Below are 17,502 nucleotides of genomic sequence, written 5' to 3' on the forward strand. Positions count from 1 at the left end.
TGGGCTTATGTTGGGCAATCGAACCAGGCAGGTTTGAAAAAAAAATAGCATTTATACAAAAAAAAAAAACATTTATTCGAAACAAATGCAAGGGAAAATAATTGTAGTGAAACATTTTTTGTACATTGCGTCTCTAATTAGTTTTTATTTTTGATATAATGATAAATCCAAGACAGGTTTTAAAAACAAATAATTTTAAATGCTTTTACTTCAAGTTTATGATCTGGTTGAACTTTAATTTCGTTAGATCTCCACAATAGTAGGTACTCCATATTTAATGCCTAAAACTTAATTGCAATACTTTGATCTTACTTATTTTTACTAAAGACTATGTAGGTATTTTGAGCTGATCGTACTTATCAACCAACACGTGAAGTTTGAACCTTTGGCACTACATTTTGGTAAACCTAGAATAATAAGTTAACAGTACAAAATTATAAGGTTCTTAAAAAATTGTCAAAACAAAAAATTAGAGACTTACTAATTCAGGTTCTAAGTTAGCAGTATTTTTTTCAGGAACTAAATACTGTCCCAGAGCGACAGCCAAAAGTGCAAAAAAGAACAACATTTTAAAATACATTTTGTTAGATTCTTTTTTTTTTAACTTCAAGTTATGAATGTTTAGGTAAGACTAAATAGTTTAGACGGTTATTGTTTGCTATTTATATAATATTGAAAAAAGGTACAGATGCAGATTCTATATTTATGATAATGATAACTGTCGTTCTTATGCATTATACAATAGTTATTGTTATTTGTGTTATATCAATTTTATACCAGATACCAGATATTTTGTTTATTGGCAATAATAATGACTTTTAATATTATGCCGTATTTCATGGTGCTGATTCTGGTTTTGTTTTGTTTTTTTTTTTTTTTTTTTAAGTTTGATTGTAAGCAAATATAGTTGAAGCTGCACAACGGCGTATACAAGGGGGGGGTCACGGGGTCATGACCCCCCCCCTCCAAGAACTCAAAACTTAAACAAGAAATTGTTATGTTATACTCAATTCCTTTAAGAAAGACCGTTTTCAAAATATTGAAGTTTTAGAACATGAACGAAAATGAAAAGTGAAAAAAATTTTTGGTATTCAAACAACCTATTTTACCATTTTTTGGGGATGCGATGATATTTTTAGCGAATGCTATGCTGGATTAGGATTATTTTCATTAGTTCGATAATATTACAAATTGACAGACACTAAGTTGAGTTCTGCTGTAGAGTTTTGTGTAGATTTAAAATCCGAACAAGAATACATATTTAGAGCTTTAAAAAAAAATTGAATTGGGTATGTAAAAAAAAAATCACCATTAGAGCAACTTTCCCTATAAAAATAAACGGATTAATCCTCAAGAACTCATCGATTTTCATACATTACTCAATCTTCAATCGCGTTTTAAGGCAAACTATAATTTTAGTCCAGTGAATAGAGACATTTTACTATGAAGCAAATGGAAAAAATAGGGGCAGGCTGAAATCTTGCAGAACTGAAGTTTTTTGAGGTTTGTTCAATTTTTGGCAAAAATCTCAGTTTTTACTATAACTACATAATTGAATCATCTGAGAATATTCGGAAAGCATTGATATTTCATAAATAAGTACATTTTTACAAAAAAATTTTGGCCGCCATTTTGAAAAATGCCTTTTTGTGATTTTCTCGGCTTCCGTTTGTTGTAGAAAAGATTTGTTTGTCTTGTTTTGTAGAAAAACTCATTCTCTATTTTTTTTTTAATTAAAAAACTTTTTTTTTGTAATGTTTCCGTATAAAAAGTTTTCAACGAAAAAATGTAGGTAAAATTTTCGGAGATAGTCGTCAATATTACATTCTCCAAACTAAATTTTTTCATTCAATTTTAAAACAAAATTAAAAAACAAAATTATTTTCAAATGCGATTCGTTTGCCTGAGGTTAAGAAGACTTTTAATTCAAAAGTTACCACTGTTTATTACATAAAAAAAGATTTAATTTTGTATTGTAACTTTTAAAATTACTTTAGGCCAGCGGAAAAAATATATACATAGTTGCTTTTAGGCAAATTATTCAATGGAAGCAAACGAATCACATTCCGTTTTTGTTCGATTCAACTATCACATTTTCCACCTATCAAAATTGTTGTGCCAAAAATTTTGGCATGACCCCCCCCAAGAAGTAAACCTGTATACGCCCCTGAAGCTGCATAGCCCAATTTAATCAGGTTATAACAACGGTGTCGATTGGTCCCTTTTAAAAGCTCTGTAGATATTGTCTTTAATTTGACATGAAAAACATAAACTTCATTCTGTAACTAAGAGTAACCAAAATGTGAGTATGCAGTTTTATAGCCTTATGCATTCTAATAACGAATTAAAAATTCTGGCAGCTTTAAACAGCGGCTTTGTATTGATTTCAGGGGGTTAAAAATCGTGAGTTTTCCAATTCATATAAATAGGCTAAATTCACAATATTTCATATTTTTTTTTTATAAAGGAACTAATGGTCTGTCATTTTTCCTAAGCCTAAAGACATCAATCTTGATGATGCGATCAATAGGACTCAAGATATAAGGGTCAAAATCATGGAGGTGGGAAATTTCGATGACCGAATTCTTAAAAAATCAACTTTGTTTTATGATAAAAATTTCATGCTCAAATGTTGGCTTTAGCCATAATTTGTCGGTTCATCAACGGGCAGAGCACAAAAATGTATATTTTTCAATTTACCGCAAAACCCCAAAAATTAGTACAAGAAAAACGTTCCTCGAAATGGTGGCATTCTCTTCAAAACGACTTTAGGGTTCTAGAAATAGTATCAATGTGAATGATACACTATTATATTAAGGTAGTAGGTCCTAAATTAATCAAATATAACTTTATTTCTTGGGACAGAGACCGATTTCATAAGTAATTTTTACTTGCGATATAGGTACTATAGGGCAAGTTTAGGATTCGTAAAAAAAATCGAACTCGAGATAACAATTTTACATGACATTACGATGATGGAGAATGCCAAAAAAGTGGGTCCGGCAATTCTGTCTGTCTGTCTGTCTGTCTGTCTGTCTGTCTGTCTGCCTGTGTGTCTGTCTCTATCTGGAGCTGCAGCCTAAACGAGTGAAGTGATTTTCTTCAAACTTGGTAGTTAGCAGTTTTTGGTGATTCCCTAGAGGGGAAATTGAAATTTTTTTTTTATGACCAAAACTAACGGTACCTGCCATATAACGGAAATAGAAAAGTTAATTTTTTTCAAAAACGGCTCTAACGATTTTGATTAAAATTTTTGTGTGTAGTACTACACATAAAAGCCAACTTTTTAATTAAAAAAAATATTTTTTGTACCGTTATTAACGGTACCTGTCATAGAACGGGTTTTTTTCATTTCTGAATATCTCGTACAATATAACCCGATTTAAATGAAAATTTTTATACAAACGTGTGTAAGTAAAGATAATATTAAAAATTTTGAAAATTTTCAAAAAACGCATTTTTGGATTTTTAAAAAATATTTCAAAATTTTTTTTTGAAAAATCAATTTTTTGAAAACGGATCAATGAAAAATTTTTAAATTTAGTTTTTATGTGTAAATTAATTATTTCTTCAAAATGGCATACCAACTTTTTTTTTGAAAAATGTTAAAAAATTTTTATACATAAAAAATTATTTTTTTAAAAAACGGCTCCTACAATTTTCGAAAATTTTTTTCTAAAAATACCTTTTTATACAAGAAATAAAATGGCATATTTGTTTTTTGTCTTAAGATAATTTAAAACGGAGTTTAATTAATTATAAAAACAGATTTAATTTTTTTATACTACTTATAAAATTTCTTTAAAATATCAAATTTTAAATTTCTTGAATAAAAAGCTTTAACATTATAGTTACTTTAAGCATAAGAGCAAGTACGTGCGACCCCAGTCGTGCAATTTATTTCTTTTGTTTTCTTGTAACTTTTTTGATAAAAGTGTATATTACACTTTGTGTATATAGACTTCTGAGTAAAAATACCAAAAAAATGCTAAATTATGAGTGTTAGATTGCATTATTTATTCAGATTCTAAGATAGCGTTTCCGGAAATGACGTTCCCGGAAATGACGTTTTGACCTTAATTTATTTTTATTTTTTATGTCACAAAGTTAAACGAAATATTTTTGAGATTATATTGCAGTGGCCTCGATTTTTGATCATAATATCACCAAAAAATTAAAATTTCAATCTAACTATACCCCAAAACAAGCGTTCCCGGAATGACGGTTAATTGATGTACGCTACTTAAAAATGAAACTAAAACTAGCTTCTTACATACATTTTATATATTTATCCATAAAAATAAGCGTGGAATGATAAATCTATATAAAATCAACTTTAAAAACTGCTTGCAGCACAATTTGTACGTTAGATGATTAAAATATTGATACATTAAGAAATGTTGGTTTTATGCGTCATTTTTCTTGGGACAACTTTTATTAATGTATAAAAAATAACAAAACTTAATTTTTTTGTAAGAGATGTACCAATATGTTTAAAAAATCTCTAAAAATTCAAATTTCTTCGATTTCTTTCTATATTTTGAGCGAGCCAAAGATATTAATTAAAATGAAATCTGTTAACGCAGGATTTATTTTTGATAAGTAATGCAACTTTTAAAAGCTATTACATTTGAAAATTCCATACTTTAGCATTTTGACACACCCTACTGCATATACTCACATTTTGGTTAGGTATACCTCCACTCCCAAAATCGGTCTATGTATACATAATTTCTGATTTATTTGTAATTTTTCAAAGAAACATAATTGTATTTGTTCCTTAAGATTAGAAATGAAATATGTTTGTTATGTAGGTAGATACTACTAAGCACAAAGTACTTAATTATAAAAAAAAGAACGAGGTTTTAACCAAATATTTTCATAAATAAATCTAAATTTATTTTGGCAGTTTTTTTTACAATAAATTATTTAAATTTTTTTAAACCTTAAAGGTATTTAAAATCTATATCTTAATCCAGCATGACCACTGTTATCGTTAAATTTGAAATTCCTCGAAGCTCCAGCATAGACATCGAAATTCTTACTCAATTGATGATTGTAATCAATAGTTGCACTTGAACCCATCGGACGGCTGTGTTCGAAAATACCGCTCACAGATCCTTGAGGTGATCGTGCTTTCCTCACAAGAACAACATCGTCAGCTAATGGTACTACATCTCCGTAAACCTTACATAAAAAAAGCTGAAATTAGTTTCACAAAAAAATATATAAAAAAAAAGTTTCGACTTACCCATTCAGATTCTAAGTTAGCATCATTTATTTCGGGAAGAGTGAATCCCAAAGCAACAGCCAAAAGTCCGAAAAATATTAAAGTTTTGAAAGACATTTTGATAATAAGATGTTATGGTTTGTAAATTTTATGAAGTTCTGCTATTTGAGAATGCAAGTTCAAGACTGATTGTTATCCATGAAACTCTGTTTTCTTTTATAATAAAAGCCAGACCTAAGTACACATTTTATTGATAACAGATAATGTACTCTACGACTTTGCTTATTGTTTAATTGGGGGGTTTTCTTCCCGGAACATTTATTGTTGTGTTATTTTGTTTTCGGTGATTTTTAAATCTACGTTTGAGCTCAAACCCAAATTAAAAAAAAAAAACGATGATGAATGAATTTACGAAGTAAAGTACCTAATAATTTTCATTAACTAAATTTGTGGTAGGTAAATGATTCATTGATAGTAATTGAATAATGTTTGTACTTCTTACTCATAGCAAGTTTTGCATTCTTACAAAAAATAGCTGAAATAACAATCAGTCATAATATTACGATGATAGACAATGCAAAAAAAATGTTTCTGCCCGTATAAGGAGCTACAACCTAAACGAATGGACCAATTAACATCAAACTTTGGAAAAAATTCAAATGTTATAAAACCAAGGTCTATCTAATAATGAATTTGTTTTCGAAAATCATTATGAACGGTAGATACAGAAACACAGAACCATTTTTAAAATCTCTTTTTCACCTGAAGTGATCATTAGATTTCAACGAATTTTTTTTTATAAAAAAGCCACTCATATGACTTTATATAAAAATTGAAATATTTAAAAAAAAAATTTTGGAATAAAAAAAAAAATGGAGGCACTGAATTTTATTGAAATTTTGATTTAAAATGTAAGTTATTAATTGCTATAAAAAAGCATACCTACTAATTTTACTAAATATTTTTTTTTTTTTTTTCAAAAAATTATATAAAAACTTATAGTTCTTTTAAAAAACGGCTCTAAGCATTTTGAATTTTTTTTTTTTCTAAAAATGCATGTTAATAAGTAAAAATAATAATTAAAAAACTAAACTGCATAGGGTAAGCGGGGGTACATTTGACACCGGGGCACATTTGACTTTGCGTTTTTCGGTATGATCGTGCCCTTAATTAACAATAGTTTGGATGAAGAAAGAAGCTTAGTTTGATTTTAAGAAATTTTTGCGAAATTTCGCAGTCTTTCATTAACTTTTCGCGAAGTAGCACGTGTTTTCGTGTTTTCTGTATTTCTGATCTAATTTTTGACCAAAGGTATGTAAGCGATTTCTGAACCTAATAAAACAGTTTTTTTAATGGTGAATCAATATTTTGATAGCACTAAGCTTAAAATTAAGTTAATTAAAACCAGCTTTGTAAAAAAATAGTATTAGTTATTGAAAAAAAAGAAAAACAGTTCTGTGGCTCCTTCGGGGCACCTTTGACTTTTGCAATGTGGGCACTGTTTTACGTTGATTTTGTTGAATTATATATTAAATAAATTATTTAAAAATAAATCGACATCGATTAATTTTGATTCAGATTTAAATGGAGAGATTTTTTGAAATATTTAAGGGTTTTTTGATTTTTCTTCTTCTTTTTAGAAAATAAATTTTTTGATTTTTTTTTCGTTATATTGTTTAGTAGATTGTTTAAAACCTGTTTTTTTTCTAATTAAACAATAGACAAGCAAGATTCGCTGATAGTTTTAAAAATATAATGCACACGATGTGGGGTTTAATCCACCATTGTCAAATGTACCCCTTTTAAAGCCAAATGTGCCCCGGTCCCGGGGCACTTTTGACAAAATGACTTTTTTTAAAAAACATTATTTTTTTAAATGTTGTAATATGGTAAAACAAAAAATTTTACTGTTAGTATAATCTTGAATAGTCAATAAATCAAATACAAAACAAAACATTGGAAATAATTACCAGTTTTCGAAAATACAGACTTTTAAAAACTAAGTGTCAAATGTACCCCCTTCTCCCCTACCTACTTGTTTTGGAGCTCAATTTCATTTGAAATGTTTTTTTTTTTTCATTTGAAGAACGATAGTTTTTTTTTTTCTTTTTCTTTTTTTCATACATAAACCAAATGTGTATATAAAAAGTCTTAAACATTTTAGCAACTCCAATTCATGGAGCAAGTTCGTGTGACCCAGTAATGCAATTTTGTTTGATACCTACACACTTAATTAATGAACCTAAGTATCTAACATATTTTGTTAAAAGACTCCGTTCAGATATCTGGAAAGACTCCTGGAATTACTTAATTATCTCAAGATAAGTAGGCTACATAGATAAGCTTATCTTATTCTTAGATCTATGAAAGTAAAAGAACCACTCAATACAGAAATTGTAAAAAAAAAACCCCCGACTATACCAAAAATCTTAAGGTACACACCAAAGTTTTAGTCTATTTTAAGCACAAGGGAAATCACCCTCAAGACAAAAGTAAAGACTGTAGCAAAACCCGCAAACTGATAAGCAAATTATGATGAAAAGCATCTCTTATCAATTTAAGACTGATTTTTATTTACTATAAAAGACGAGACAATTTTCTCAGACAGTATTCAGTTTTGCATTTGCATTCTTATAAAGCACAGCTTATCAATTAAAAAAAGCACAATGTTTTTCAAAACCTTAATCTTCTTTGGACTTTTGGCTGTAGCCCTTGGATTTACACTTCCTGAAGAAAATACTGCTGGCCTTGTTGATTCAGAATGGGTAAGTCATTGAAAAAACTTAAATCCTGGACGAAAACATTTTCAACAATATTTTCATCTTAAAGGTCTATGGAGATGTAGTGCCAGTGGCTGAAGATGTTGTTCTTGTAAGGAAAGCTCGATCACCTCAGGGCTCAATGAGTGGTACCTTCGAACACAGCCGTCGAGATGGATCAAGTGCAAACTTTGACTACAACCATCAAGTGACAAGAAATTTGGATGTTTACGCTGGAGCTGGAAGGAATTTCCGATACAATGACAACAATGCTCATGCTGGCTTGAGATATAGATTCTAATTTGATTGAAAAATGCTTCCTTTTAAACATTTTTTTTTTTTTTTAATTTTCATCAAAAATAGTGTTTTTATAAACTTTGGCATTAGAGATAATTTAATACTGGCAGACTAAAATTTAAGATTTATATTTAATTAAATAAAAAATAATTTATTGTAAAATGAGTTTTTGAATTATTTCAAAGATTTTAGTATAGAGCACTTCTGACTCTACTATCGCAAATCCTTGAAATTTGGTTAGATAGCAGAGCTGATGTTTTAAAAATACCATCTCCCAAAAAATTGAACACGACCGACTCAGTTGGTATTGCCATGTTCAAAGGAGAGATCCTGAGAACCCCGTCAAAAAAGCAATATCATATAACGTTCCAACACGAAATAAAAAGAAAGGTAGGCCTAAAAACTCCTGGTACAAGCAAATGCAAAAACACCAGCATTCAGTTGGCCTCAGAAACGGAACAATACAAAACCGGGAGGCTTGCCGCCGATTTCTGAGGTCAACCCGGCGAACCCCACAGGCGGATCACTAGTGTGAAGCAGTAACGTGGGAAGGTTATGATCCCCTCGACATCGAGATCATAACAGCGCCGAGAAAAAAGGAAGAAGAAGCAGAGCTGATGTTTTATTCAAAGAAACAAATTTAAATTCATTATTTTTTTCTACTCAGATAGAATGGTAGTTGCTTATTTTGAAGTACCTAAATATTTGTAACATTTTTAACAATTAGACAACGAACTTTTAGAGCAACTTGAGATTTTCTTTAAAAAAAAAAGGGTTGTGTTATCCATTCATCCACAAAATTGATATAAATTAAAATTGTATAACCGCGTTACCGTTTCCACAAGAATTGTTTTTGATTTTTTTCATTTCTTTGATATAGTTTTATCGATTTTTATTAACTTTAACTTTTGTTTTAATTTTCTTTATTATCTTTAACACTTCTTATAATAAATTTTTTTTTTAGAAACAGTTCTTTTATGGCAAAGAATTATATTTAGCAATAAAACTCTTGGACGAATATAATTCAATAGAATATAAAAACATTTTATTCAAAATAAATAACTGATATAGTTTTAAATTTTTTTTTATTTTTTAATGTATTAAATTAAGGATTTCGTTAAACTTAAATTATATCAAAGCTCCACCATTGCCATAGAAATTCAAATTTAATGCTTAAAACTTAAAACTTGCAATGCTTTGATCGTACTTATTTTGTTTAGGAACATAATTGAGGTGATTGTTCTAACCACCAAGTAGAGTACCAGCAACTTGTGGTGGTACATTTCCGTAGACCTAGAATTATTAGTTCATTATTTTTATAAGTTGCTTAGAAAATTTATCAAACTAAATATTTTGAGGACTTACCAATTCAGGTTCTAAGTTAGCAGTATTTTCTTCAGGAACTATATATTGTCCAAGAGCGACAGCCAAAAGTGCAAAAAAGAACAACACTTTTAAATACATTTTGTTAGAGTTGAAATGTTTAGGTAAGACTAAATACTTTAGACGATTCTTGTTTGCTATTTATATGAAACTAACAAAGATATAGAAGCAGGTTCTATACCTATTTATGATAACAAAATTTCTCATGCATATAAAATAGTTATTTTTGTTTTGTGTTATCTCAATCTTATTATCTGAAGGAATATATACATTGATTTTATTTTGTTTTTTTCTTTAACAGAATAATGCTTTTTAATATGCAGTAGTCGATTAGTCTTGTTTTTTTTTCATTTAGTTTGAATATAAACAAATATAGTTTAAGTAGCGAAAAAATTTTCAAACATTGAAAAAAAAAATGTTAAAATTAATAAAACAAAGAAGAACAAATTTGTTTATCCAAAAATGTGTTCTTAGAAACCACTTTCTTCGTATTTTTATCATAGTTTCTTTTTTCAAAATAAATCAAAAAATTGCTCAATACTCATATCGAACAAAAAGGATTGCCACTTTCTAGAGGCAACACTTTTAGGTATAAAGAAAAAAGTGCTGCCTGACTATTTATTCGAGAAAGTTATGAAATTACTATCGCCTCAGAATTTCATCCTCTATAACGTGTCCAAAGTCTATCAAAAACCTTAAAAATTTCTTTCAGGGCACGTTCAGGAAATATTAGGGACTAGATATTTAGGCAACGTCATTTTCTGAACGGAAATTTGAGTAAATTGACTAAATTAGTTTGGATATGATGCTATTGTTAAATTTCGAAATTTAGGTATTTAAGAATTTTTATAACCGGTAATGCACTTTTTAGTTGTTTTTCACACAAATAAATTTAATTTTGCTAAATAAATTCTTTAATTAAAAACAATCTGCTGTCATGTTGACAAAAAAAAACTTTCCTAAATTTTTAGGGAAAATTTTCTTGCCTAACTTTCCAGTCTGCTTTCCAATAAAATTACCTAAATTGGAACGATTTTTTATGACAGCTGACCAATCAGAGACCGAGAAATTACCTAAATATTTAGTCCCTAACGTTTCTGAACCTGTCCAATATCGATATTATTTTTCACTTAAACTAGGAATATAATAGCGGAAGTTTGTTTAAAATAAAGGTATTTTTATACAGTCCTGATGGCTGAAAGAGGACTTACTTCAAAGTTGAGATTTTAAAGATTTATGAACTACAACAAACTTCATTAATAAAATAAACTCAAATGTTTTCATAATAGTCTAATTTTATTTTGGCAGTTTTTTGAAGTGAAAACTTCTTTAGTATCGTAGTGATTTGAAACAAGATGAAACGAAAACGCGACACGACTTCAACTTGTTATAACTTTTTTGTGGGAGACGGACAGAATCCCGAAATCCAAAATCCAGAAAGACCAAAATCCAGAAAACCCTAAATCCCGAAAACCCCAAATCCCGAAAACCCAAAATCCCGAAAACCTAAAATCCCGAAAACCCAAAATCCCGAAAACCCAGAATCCCGAAAACCCAAAATCCCGAAAAACCAAAATCCCGAAAACCCAAAATCCAGAAAGGCCAAAATCCCGAAAAAAAAACAGAAAAAATAAAAAACTCTTCAAAACTGTGTTTTACTGAAATTTTAACTGAAACATAAAATTAAAACCAATTAAAAACAATTTAAACATACAATTATTATAAGTTAAATATTAAAACTAATAATTCTTTTGATTTTAGTTCAACGATTTTCCAACTTAACTCAATCATTACAAAGCATTGCTGAAATCACAATAAGAACTTGAAATCATGTAAAAAAGAGATATTAACGGAATTATAAACTTATATTGTTTTTTACGTAATAACACCTTAATTTCACACTTAGGATTGTTTTCGAAACCGAAATCCCGAAAAATTATATAAAATGAAAAATTTGCGCAAATTTTTCATTTTATATAATTTTTCGGGATTTCGGGATCCCATTCGGGATTTTGGGTTTTCGGGATTCTGGGTTTTCGGGATTCTGGGTTTTCGGGATTCTGGGTTTTCGGGATTTTGGGTTTTCGGGATTCTGGGTTTTCGGGATTTTGGGTTTTCGGGATTTTGGGTTTTCGGGATTTTGGGTTTTCGGGATTTGGGGTTTTCGGGATTTTGGGTTTTCGGGATTTCGGTTTTCGGGATTTTGTCCCCAATCCCTTTTTTGTTTTAATAGATAGATGAATGAAATTTGTACTGTAGATAGGTAATTAAATAAATTATAATTGTAAAAAATTTCAATTAATTTCATATTCAAAATTCGGAGATAACGGTAAAAAGATGTTCTTTCCCAACACACGTTATATCTTTTGATCTAGTGCACATACAAATTTGATTTAACTTTAATACGCATGCTGATAACATAACCTTTTATTTGATATCACACATAACGGTACAAGCTCTACAAGTTATACAATCTTAAATTGAAAAAAATTTAAAAATACCTCAAAATACCTCAAAACACCTGTGGAGATCTGTTGGCGATGACCAGCTACCAGTGTAGGAAGTACCATAATCTCAGTCTGGAAATTCGACATGGTTGACTTTAAAAATTTCTAACTTCTCTTGTAGACATCTTTGAAATAAGATTTATGCATCATTATAAAAGATGAAATAATAAGCTTTCACATGGTCTAAAATTTATAGGTTGTCAAACAAAAAAATTGAATTAATAGCATGAGAACATAAAAATAAATGTTTTTTTTTGTTTTTTTTTTTTATGAAATTTCATCGAGTTTAAAAAATTCTAGCTCTTTTTGTAGATGTCTCATAGACTTGATCGATATATATATTTTGAGCTAAGACAATAAGCTTTCAGATGGTGTAGGTTGTTATAGGTTGTTAGGGAAGAAAATGGATTTAATAGCGTGAGAAGATAAAAATACGTGTTTTTCGTTTTTCTTGATAGAAATTGATCGAGTTCAAAAAATTCTAGCTCTTTTTGTAGATGTCTCATAGACCTGATCGATATACATATATATGTATATATTTTGTGCTAAGACAATAAGCTTTCAGATGATATAAAATTTATATAGGTTGTCATATAAAAAACATGGATTTGAAGGTGATAGAATAAAAATAGGTAGAATTGCACACATGATTTTTTTTTTTTTTTTAATAAATTATTTATTTTTAAAACTTAAAAGTATTTACTTAAAATCTATATCTTAATCCAGCATGAGCACTGTTATCGTTAAATTTGAAATTCCTCGAAGCTCCAGCATAGACATCCAAATTCTTGCTCAATTGATGGTTGTAATCAATTGTTGCACTTGAACCCATCGGACGACTGTGTTCGAAAATACCGCTCACAGATCCTTGAGGTGATCGTGCTTTCCTCACAAGAACAACATCTTCAGCTACTGGAACTACATCCCCATAGACCTTAAGTAAAAAAAAAATTAGTTTTTTGGAAATCAAACAGTTTTCTATAGACTTACCCATTCAGATTCTAAGTTTGCAGTATTTTCTTCAGGAAGAGTAAATCCCAAAGCAACAGCCAAAAGTCCGAAAAATATTAAAGTTTTAAAAGACATGTTGAAGATGGTTTTGTAAATTAAAGAAATGTTAAGCTCTTCTATTTGCGAATGCAAGTTCAAGACTGATTGTTATTCATGAGACTCTGTTGTCTTTTATAATAAGCAAGATCTAGGTATACATTTTATTGCTGTATGTACTCTACGGCATATTTTTGATTGGGGGTTTTCTTACCGAAATATTGTCTTATTTTGGTTTGGGTGATTTTTTTAAATTTACGGTTGATCTTTAACCCAAATATTATCTGGTTTGGTTTGCATTGGAGCAGGATGAATGAATGAATCTTCAAAGTTCCTTATCATTTTCAGTATAACTACACTTGCGTTGACTAATTCATAGATAATTGAACCTAATTAAAGATCGCGTAAGATTCTTTACCGTACCTACGTATGTGGTATAAACAGAAGATCAGAAGATGAGATTAAATTGCTATCAATGAATGATTTACGCCAAGTTTAGTTCTTGAAAATGTGAACTAATTATTTTGTAAATTAATTTAAAAAAAAATCACCCAAAACACAATAATAAGACAACAATAAATAATATTCCGGTAAGAAAACCCCCTAATTAAAAATATGCTGCACCGCAGAGTACCAACCTACATCTATTATCTATAAAATGTGTAGGCACTAAGGTTAAACTTATTATAAAAGACAACAGAGTTTCATGAATAACAATCAGTCTTGAACTAGCATTCTCAAACAGAGTAACTTACAAATTCTTAAAATTTACAAAACCCATATCTCATTATTGAAATGTCTTTCAAAACTTTAATATTTTTTGGACTTTTGGCTGTTGCTTTGGGATTTACTCTTCCTGAAGAAAATACTGCAAACTTAGAATCTGAATGGGTAAGTCTAGACTCTTTTTTTATTGTTTTGCCAGAAACTAATTTCAGATTATTTTTTAATTTAAGGTTTACGGAGATGTAGTACCAGTAGCTGAAGATGTTGTTCTTGTGAGGAAAGCACGATCACCTCAAGGATCTGTGAGCGGTATTTTCGAACACAGCCGTCCGATGGGTTCAAGTGCAACAATTGATTACAATCATCAATTGAGTAAGAATTTTGATGTCTATGCTGGAGCTTCGAGGAATTTCAAATTTAACGATAACAGTGGTCATGCTGGATTAAGATATAGATTTTAAGTTAATATATTTACTGATTAAAAAAAATATAATTTATTGTAAAATAACTGCCAAAATAAAATAGATTTATCATGAAAATATTAATTTAAGCTTATTTTAAAAAAAGTTACTACATAAACTTACATAATATTTCATTTTCATAGTGGAGTAACTAAAGCAAATTATTAGGGAACCCGGCCGAACAGCTCTGATTTTGACAATTTTTTTTTTCAAACGTAGGTTATTAAAAATACTTTAAAGTCTATAGATTAAAAACTGCCGATGTTGCCGTATTGTTTTTTAAGATTAAAATAAAATATATTTTTTTTTAACAAAACCATTTTTTTTTTTTTGCTTAAATTTCATAAAACAAATGATAGCAAAAAGGGACAATCTTCCATCGTTTAAGCGATAAATGCAATTTTCTAGCATTCTGACCTCGAACACAAAAAAAAATATTTTGAAAACAACGGCAACGCCTACAATATTTTAAAATACATTTTTAAAAAGCCAGAAGCTCATACTTATCTCTTAAATTTAAATCCACTAAATTTAATTAAGAGTTTTTGAAAAAATGGTCCTCAAACTCAGAATTTAAAAAAAAAATGTCTTAAAAAAATTTTAAAATGACTTTTTTCCAAACTTTTTCTAATAAAATATGAATTTATTTTACAAAAATTTTTGGCCATAAATATAATCAGTTAAATTCCGAAGCAGAAAAAGTAATATATATCACACTTTTGAAAAAAAATAAAAATTACTTCAATTTCAATTTTTTTTTTTTTTTTTTGATAAAAACTGAATTTTTGCATTGAAATAATTAATTTTCTCAAAGACTTTCGTAAATAAGAACTTTAAATTTTTGCTATTTAACTTTCAATATTAAGGGTTATTAAATGAATAAAAAATAATTTTATGTTTAGATGTTGAATTTAAAAAAAAAAAGTAAGTAAAATTTTTTTTTCAAAACTTTTATTAAAAAAAGTTCTTCGAAAATGAAATACCTACTTTTTAATTTTTTTCATAAACCGTAATACATATTAACATTTTCTTTTATAATTTTAAATCATAATAAATGCGGCCAAAAATATTTCAAAATAAATGCATTTTATATTACGAAAAAGTTTAAAAAACGGCATGTTAAAATTTTTTCAATATTTTTTTTTTTTCAAAAATTTTCAAAAATTTAAAAATATGACTAGGCTTCTAGCTTTTTAAAAATGTATATTTAAATATTGTAGATGTTGCCGTTGTGTTCAAATATTTTTTTTTGTGTTGGAAGTCAATAACATAATAAGAAAATTGCATCTATCGCTTGAACGATTTAAGATTGTCGTCACTCCCATATATTTTTTTCCTTGAATTTCCTAGACAATCTTTTGGCATCAATTAATTTATGAAATTTAAGAAAAATTTTTGAAAAAAAATTTTTATTGTTAACAAAAATCTTCAATTAAATTTAAAAAATCAAAACGGCAATTTTTAATCTATAGACTTTAAAGTATTTTTACCGACTTCCAAAAAGGAGGAGGTATTCAATTCATCTGTATTTTTTTTTTTCGTTTTTTTTGTTTTTTTTTTTTTTGTTTTAATGTTTGTTACCGCATAACTTTGGACTGAGTAAACCAATTTTGATAATTCTTTTTGTATTGGAAAGCTGGTGGCTGCTGTCCCATGGTGTGGTCCCATTTCAATTTCGTTCACTTTAAGCCATAGGAACTATTTTAAAAACCATAAAACCCAGTTTTGATCCATGGAAGTCGGTTTTGTTTTTTTTGCTAAAAATGATTATTTATATTCAATCTTAAAAAAAAATTTAACCACAACAATAAAATACGGCATATTAAAAACCATCATTCCTTTCAATATCTAAACAAAATTAAATCAAGATGTATATTCTTTCGTAAACAGATAATAATATTAAGATAACACAATAATAACAAAAAGTATTGATATATGCATGAGAAAGTCTGTTATCATAAATTAATATATAGAACCTGCTTTTGTATCTTTTTAATTTCATATAAATAACAAACAAGAATTTTCTTAAGTATTTAGTCTTACTTAAACATTCAGAACTTAAAGTTTAATAAACATTTCAGCTCTAACAAAATGTATTTTAAAACTTTGATATTTTTTGTACTTTTGGCTGTCGCTTTGGGACAATATTTTCATCCTGAAGAAAATACTGCTAACTTAGAACCAGAATTGGTAAGTCTTTGATTTTGTTTTTCAATATTCTTAGCAACTTATAATTTTATTTGTAAACTTAAAATTCTAGGTCTACAGAAATGCAGCACCAAAGGTTATTGGAAGTCTTTCTGGTAGAAAAGTACGATCACCTCCATATAGTGCTAAACAAAATAAGTACGATCAAAGAATTGGTAGTACATCTGTTAAGTTTTAAGGCATTCAATTTGGATTACTATGGTAGAGTTTTGAGTTCAACGAGATCTTAAAATTAGATTTGTTTTCAACCGCCGTGGTTTGTTGTTTAACAAAAATAAAAACTACTTAGCGACGAATGTATGTATATAAAATCGTTCAGAAGCATTGTTTTTTTTTTTTAATAAAATTTTTTTGTGTTTTAATTTGTTTTCTTTTTTTAACTTTTTCTCCATAAAAAATTTAATAACAAAACTGTAAAATCTTAAAGACAATAAGGAATAATAAATAATACCTACATTTTTTACAAAAAAATAAAAAAAAAAAAAAAAAAAACACTGACTTCTTTCTCAAGGATGCTATAAGTTTATATCAAGTGAGCGAAACAACACATTTCCTCATGAAATTATGGAGCTACAAAATCGAAATTATCAAAACTAATTAACAGCAAATTATGACATAGGGGAGAGTGGGGCAGTTTTGAACACGGTTCAAATTTGAACACTGCATACAAAATTTTAGTACATCAATCTTTTTTAGAAGTATTTCGATACTTGAACCCGTCAACACGATATCCATAAATGTCAATGACTTTGCATCGTTATCTCGGCTGACTTTCAGATTTATAGGTGGAAGGTGATTTTTATAGTGGTTTTGCATTATTTCAGTTTTTTTAAAACGCAATACAATTTTTGTTAATGGTTAATGAATTTTAAACTAACTGACGG

The 17,502-nt window shown here is 28.4% G+C and overlaps 4 protein-coding genes across 4 annotated transcripts; 2 read left to right on the top strand and 2 right to left on the bottom strand.

Moving 5' to 3' along the window:
• Positions 1 to 4,874: 4,874 nt before the first annotated feature.
• Positions 4,875 to 5,402, bottom strand: LOC129918380 (uncharacterized). Its single transcript, XM_055998869.1, has 2 exons — positions 5,252 to 5,402; positions 4,875 to 5,187 (listed from the first exon to the last, which is right to left on the bottom strand). Exons 1-2 carry the CDS (start codon positions 5,345 to 5,347, stop codon positions 4,957 to 4,959), a joined length of 327 nt encoding a protein of 108 aa, XP_055854844.1. The 5' UTR covers positions 5,348 to 5,402; the 3' UTR covers positions 4,875 to 4,956.
• Positions 5,403 to 7,824: 2,422 nt separating this feature from the next.
• LOC129918381 (uncharacterized) lies at positions 7,825 to 8,448 on the top strand. Its single transcript, XM_055998870.1, has 2 exons — positions 7,825 to 7,995; positions 8,060 to 8,448. The coding sequence occupies exons 1-2, from the start codon at positions 7,897 to 7,899 to the stop codon at positions 8,288 to 8,290; spliced, it is 330 nt and encodes a 109-aa protein (XP_055854845.1). The 5' UTR covers positions 7,825 to 7,896; the 3' UTR covers positions 8,291 to 8,448.
• A 4,387-nt stretch (positions 8,449 to 12,835) lies between these two features.
• Positions 12,836 to 13,327, bottom strand: LOC129918382 (uncharacterized). The gene is made up of 2 exons (XM_055998871.1): positions 13,167 to 13,327; positions 12,836 to 13,110 (listed from the first exon to the last, which is right to left on the bottom strand). Exons 1-2 carry the CDS (start codon positions 13,260 to 13,262, stop codon positions 12,880 to 12,882), a joined length of 327 nt encoding a protein of 108 aa, XP_055854846.1. The 5' UTR covers positions 13,263 to 13,327; the 3' UTR covers positions 12,836 to 12,879.
• Positions 13,328 to 13,913: 586 nt separating this feature from the next.
• Positions 13,914 to 14,457, top strand: LOC129919925 (uncharacterized). The gene is made up of 2 exons (XM_056001033.1): positions 13,914 to 14,114; positions 14,180 to 14,457. The coding sequence occupies exons 1-2, from the start codon at positions 14,019 to 14,021 to the stop codon at positions 14,408 to 14,410; spliced, it is 327 nt and encodes a 108-aa protein (XP_055857008.1). The 5' UTR covers positions 13,914 to 14,018; the 3' UTR covers positions 14,411 to 14,457.
• The last annotated feature ends 3,045 nt before the right edge of the window (positions 14,458 to 17,502 follow it).

The sequence above is a fragment of the Episyrphus balteatus genome, chromosome 4 (genome assembly GCF_945859705.1).
Source record: "Episyrphus balteatus chromosome 4, idEpiBalt1.1, whole genome shotgun sequence".
NCBI lineage: Eukaryota > Metazoa > Arthropoda > Insecta > Diptera > Syrphidae > Episyrphus > Episyrphus balteatus.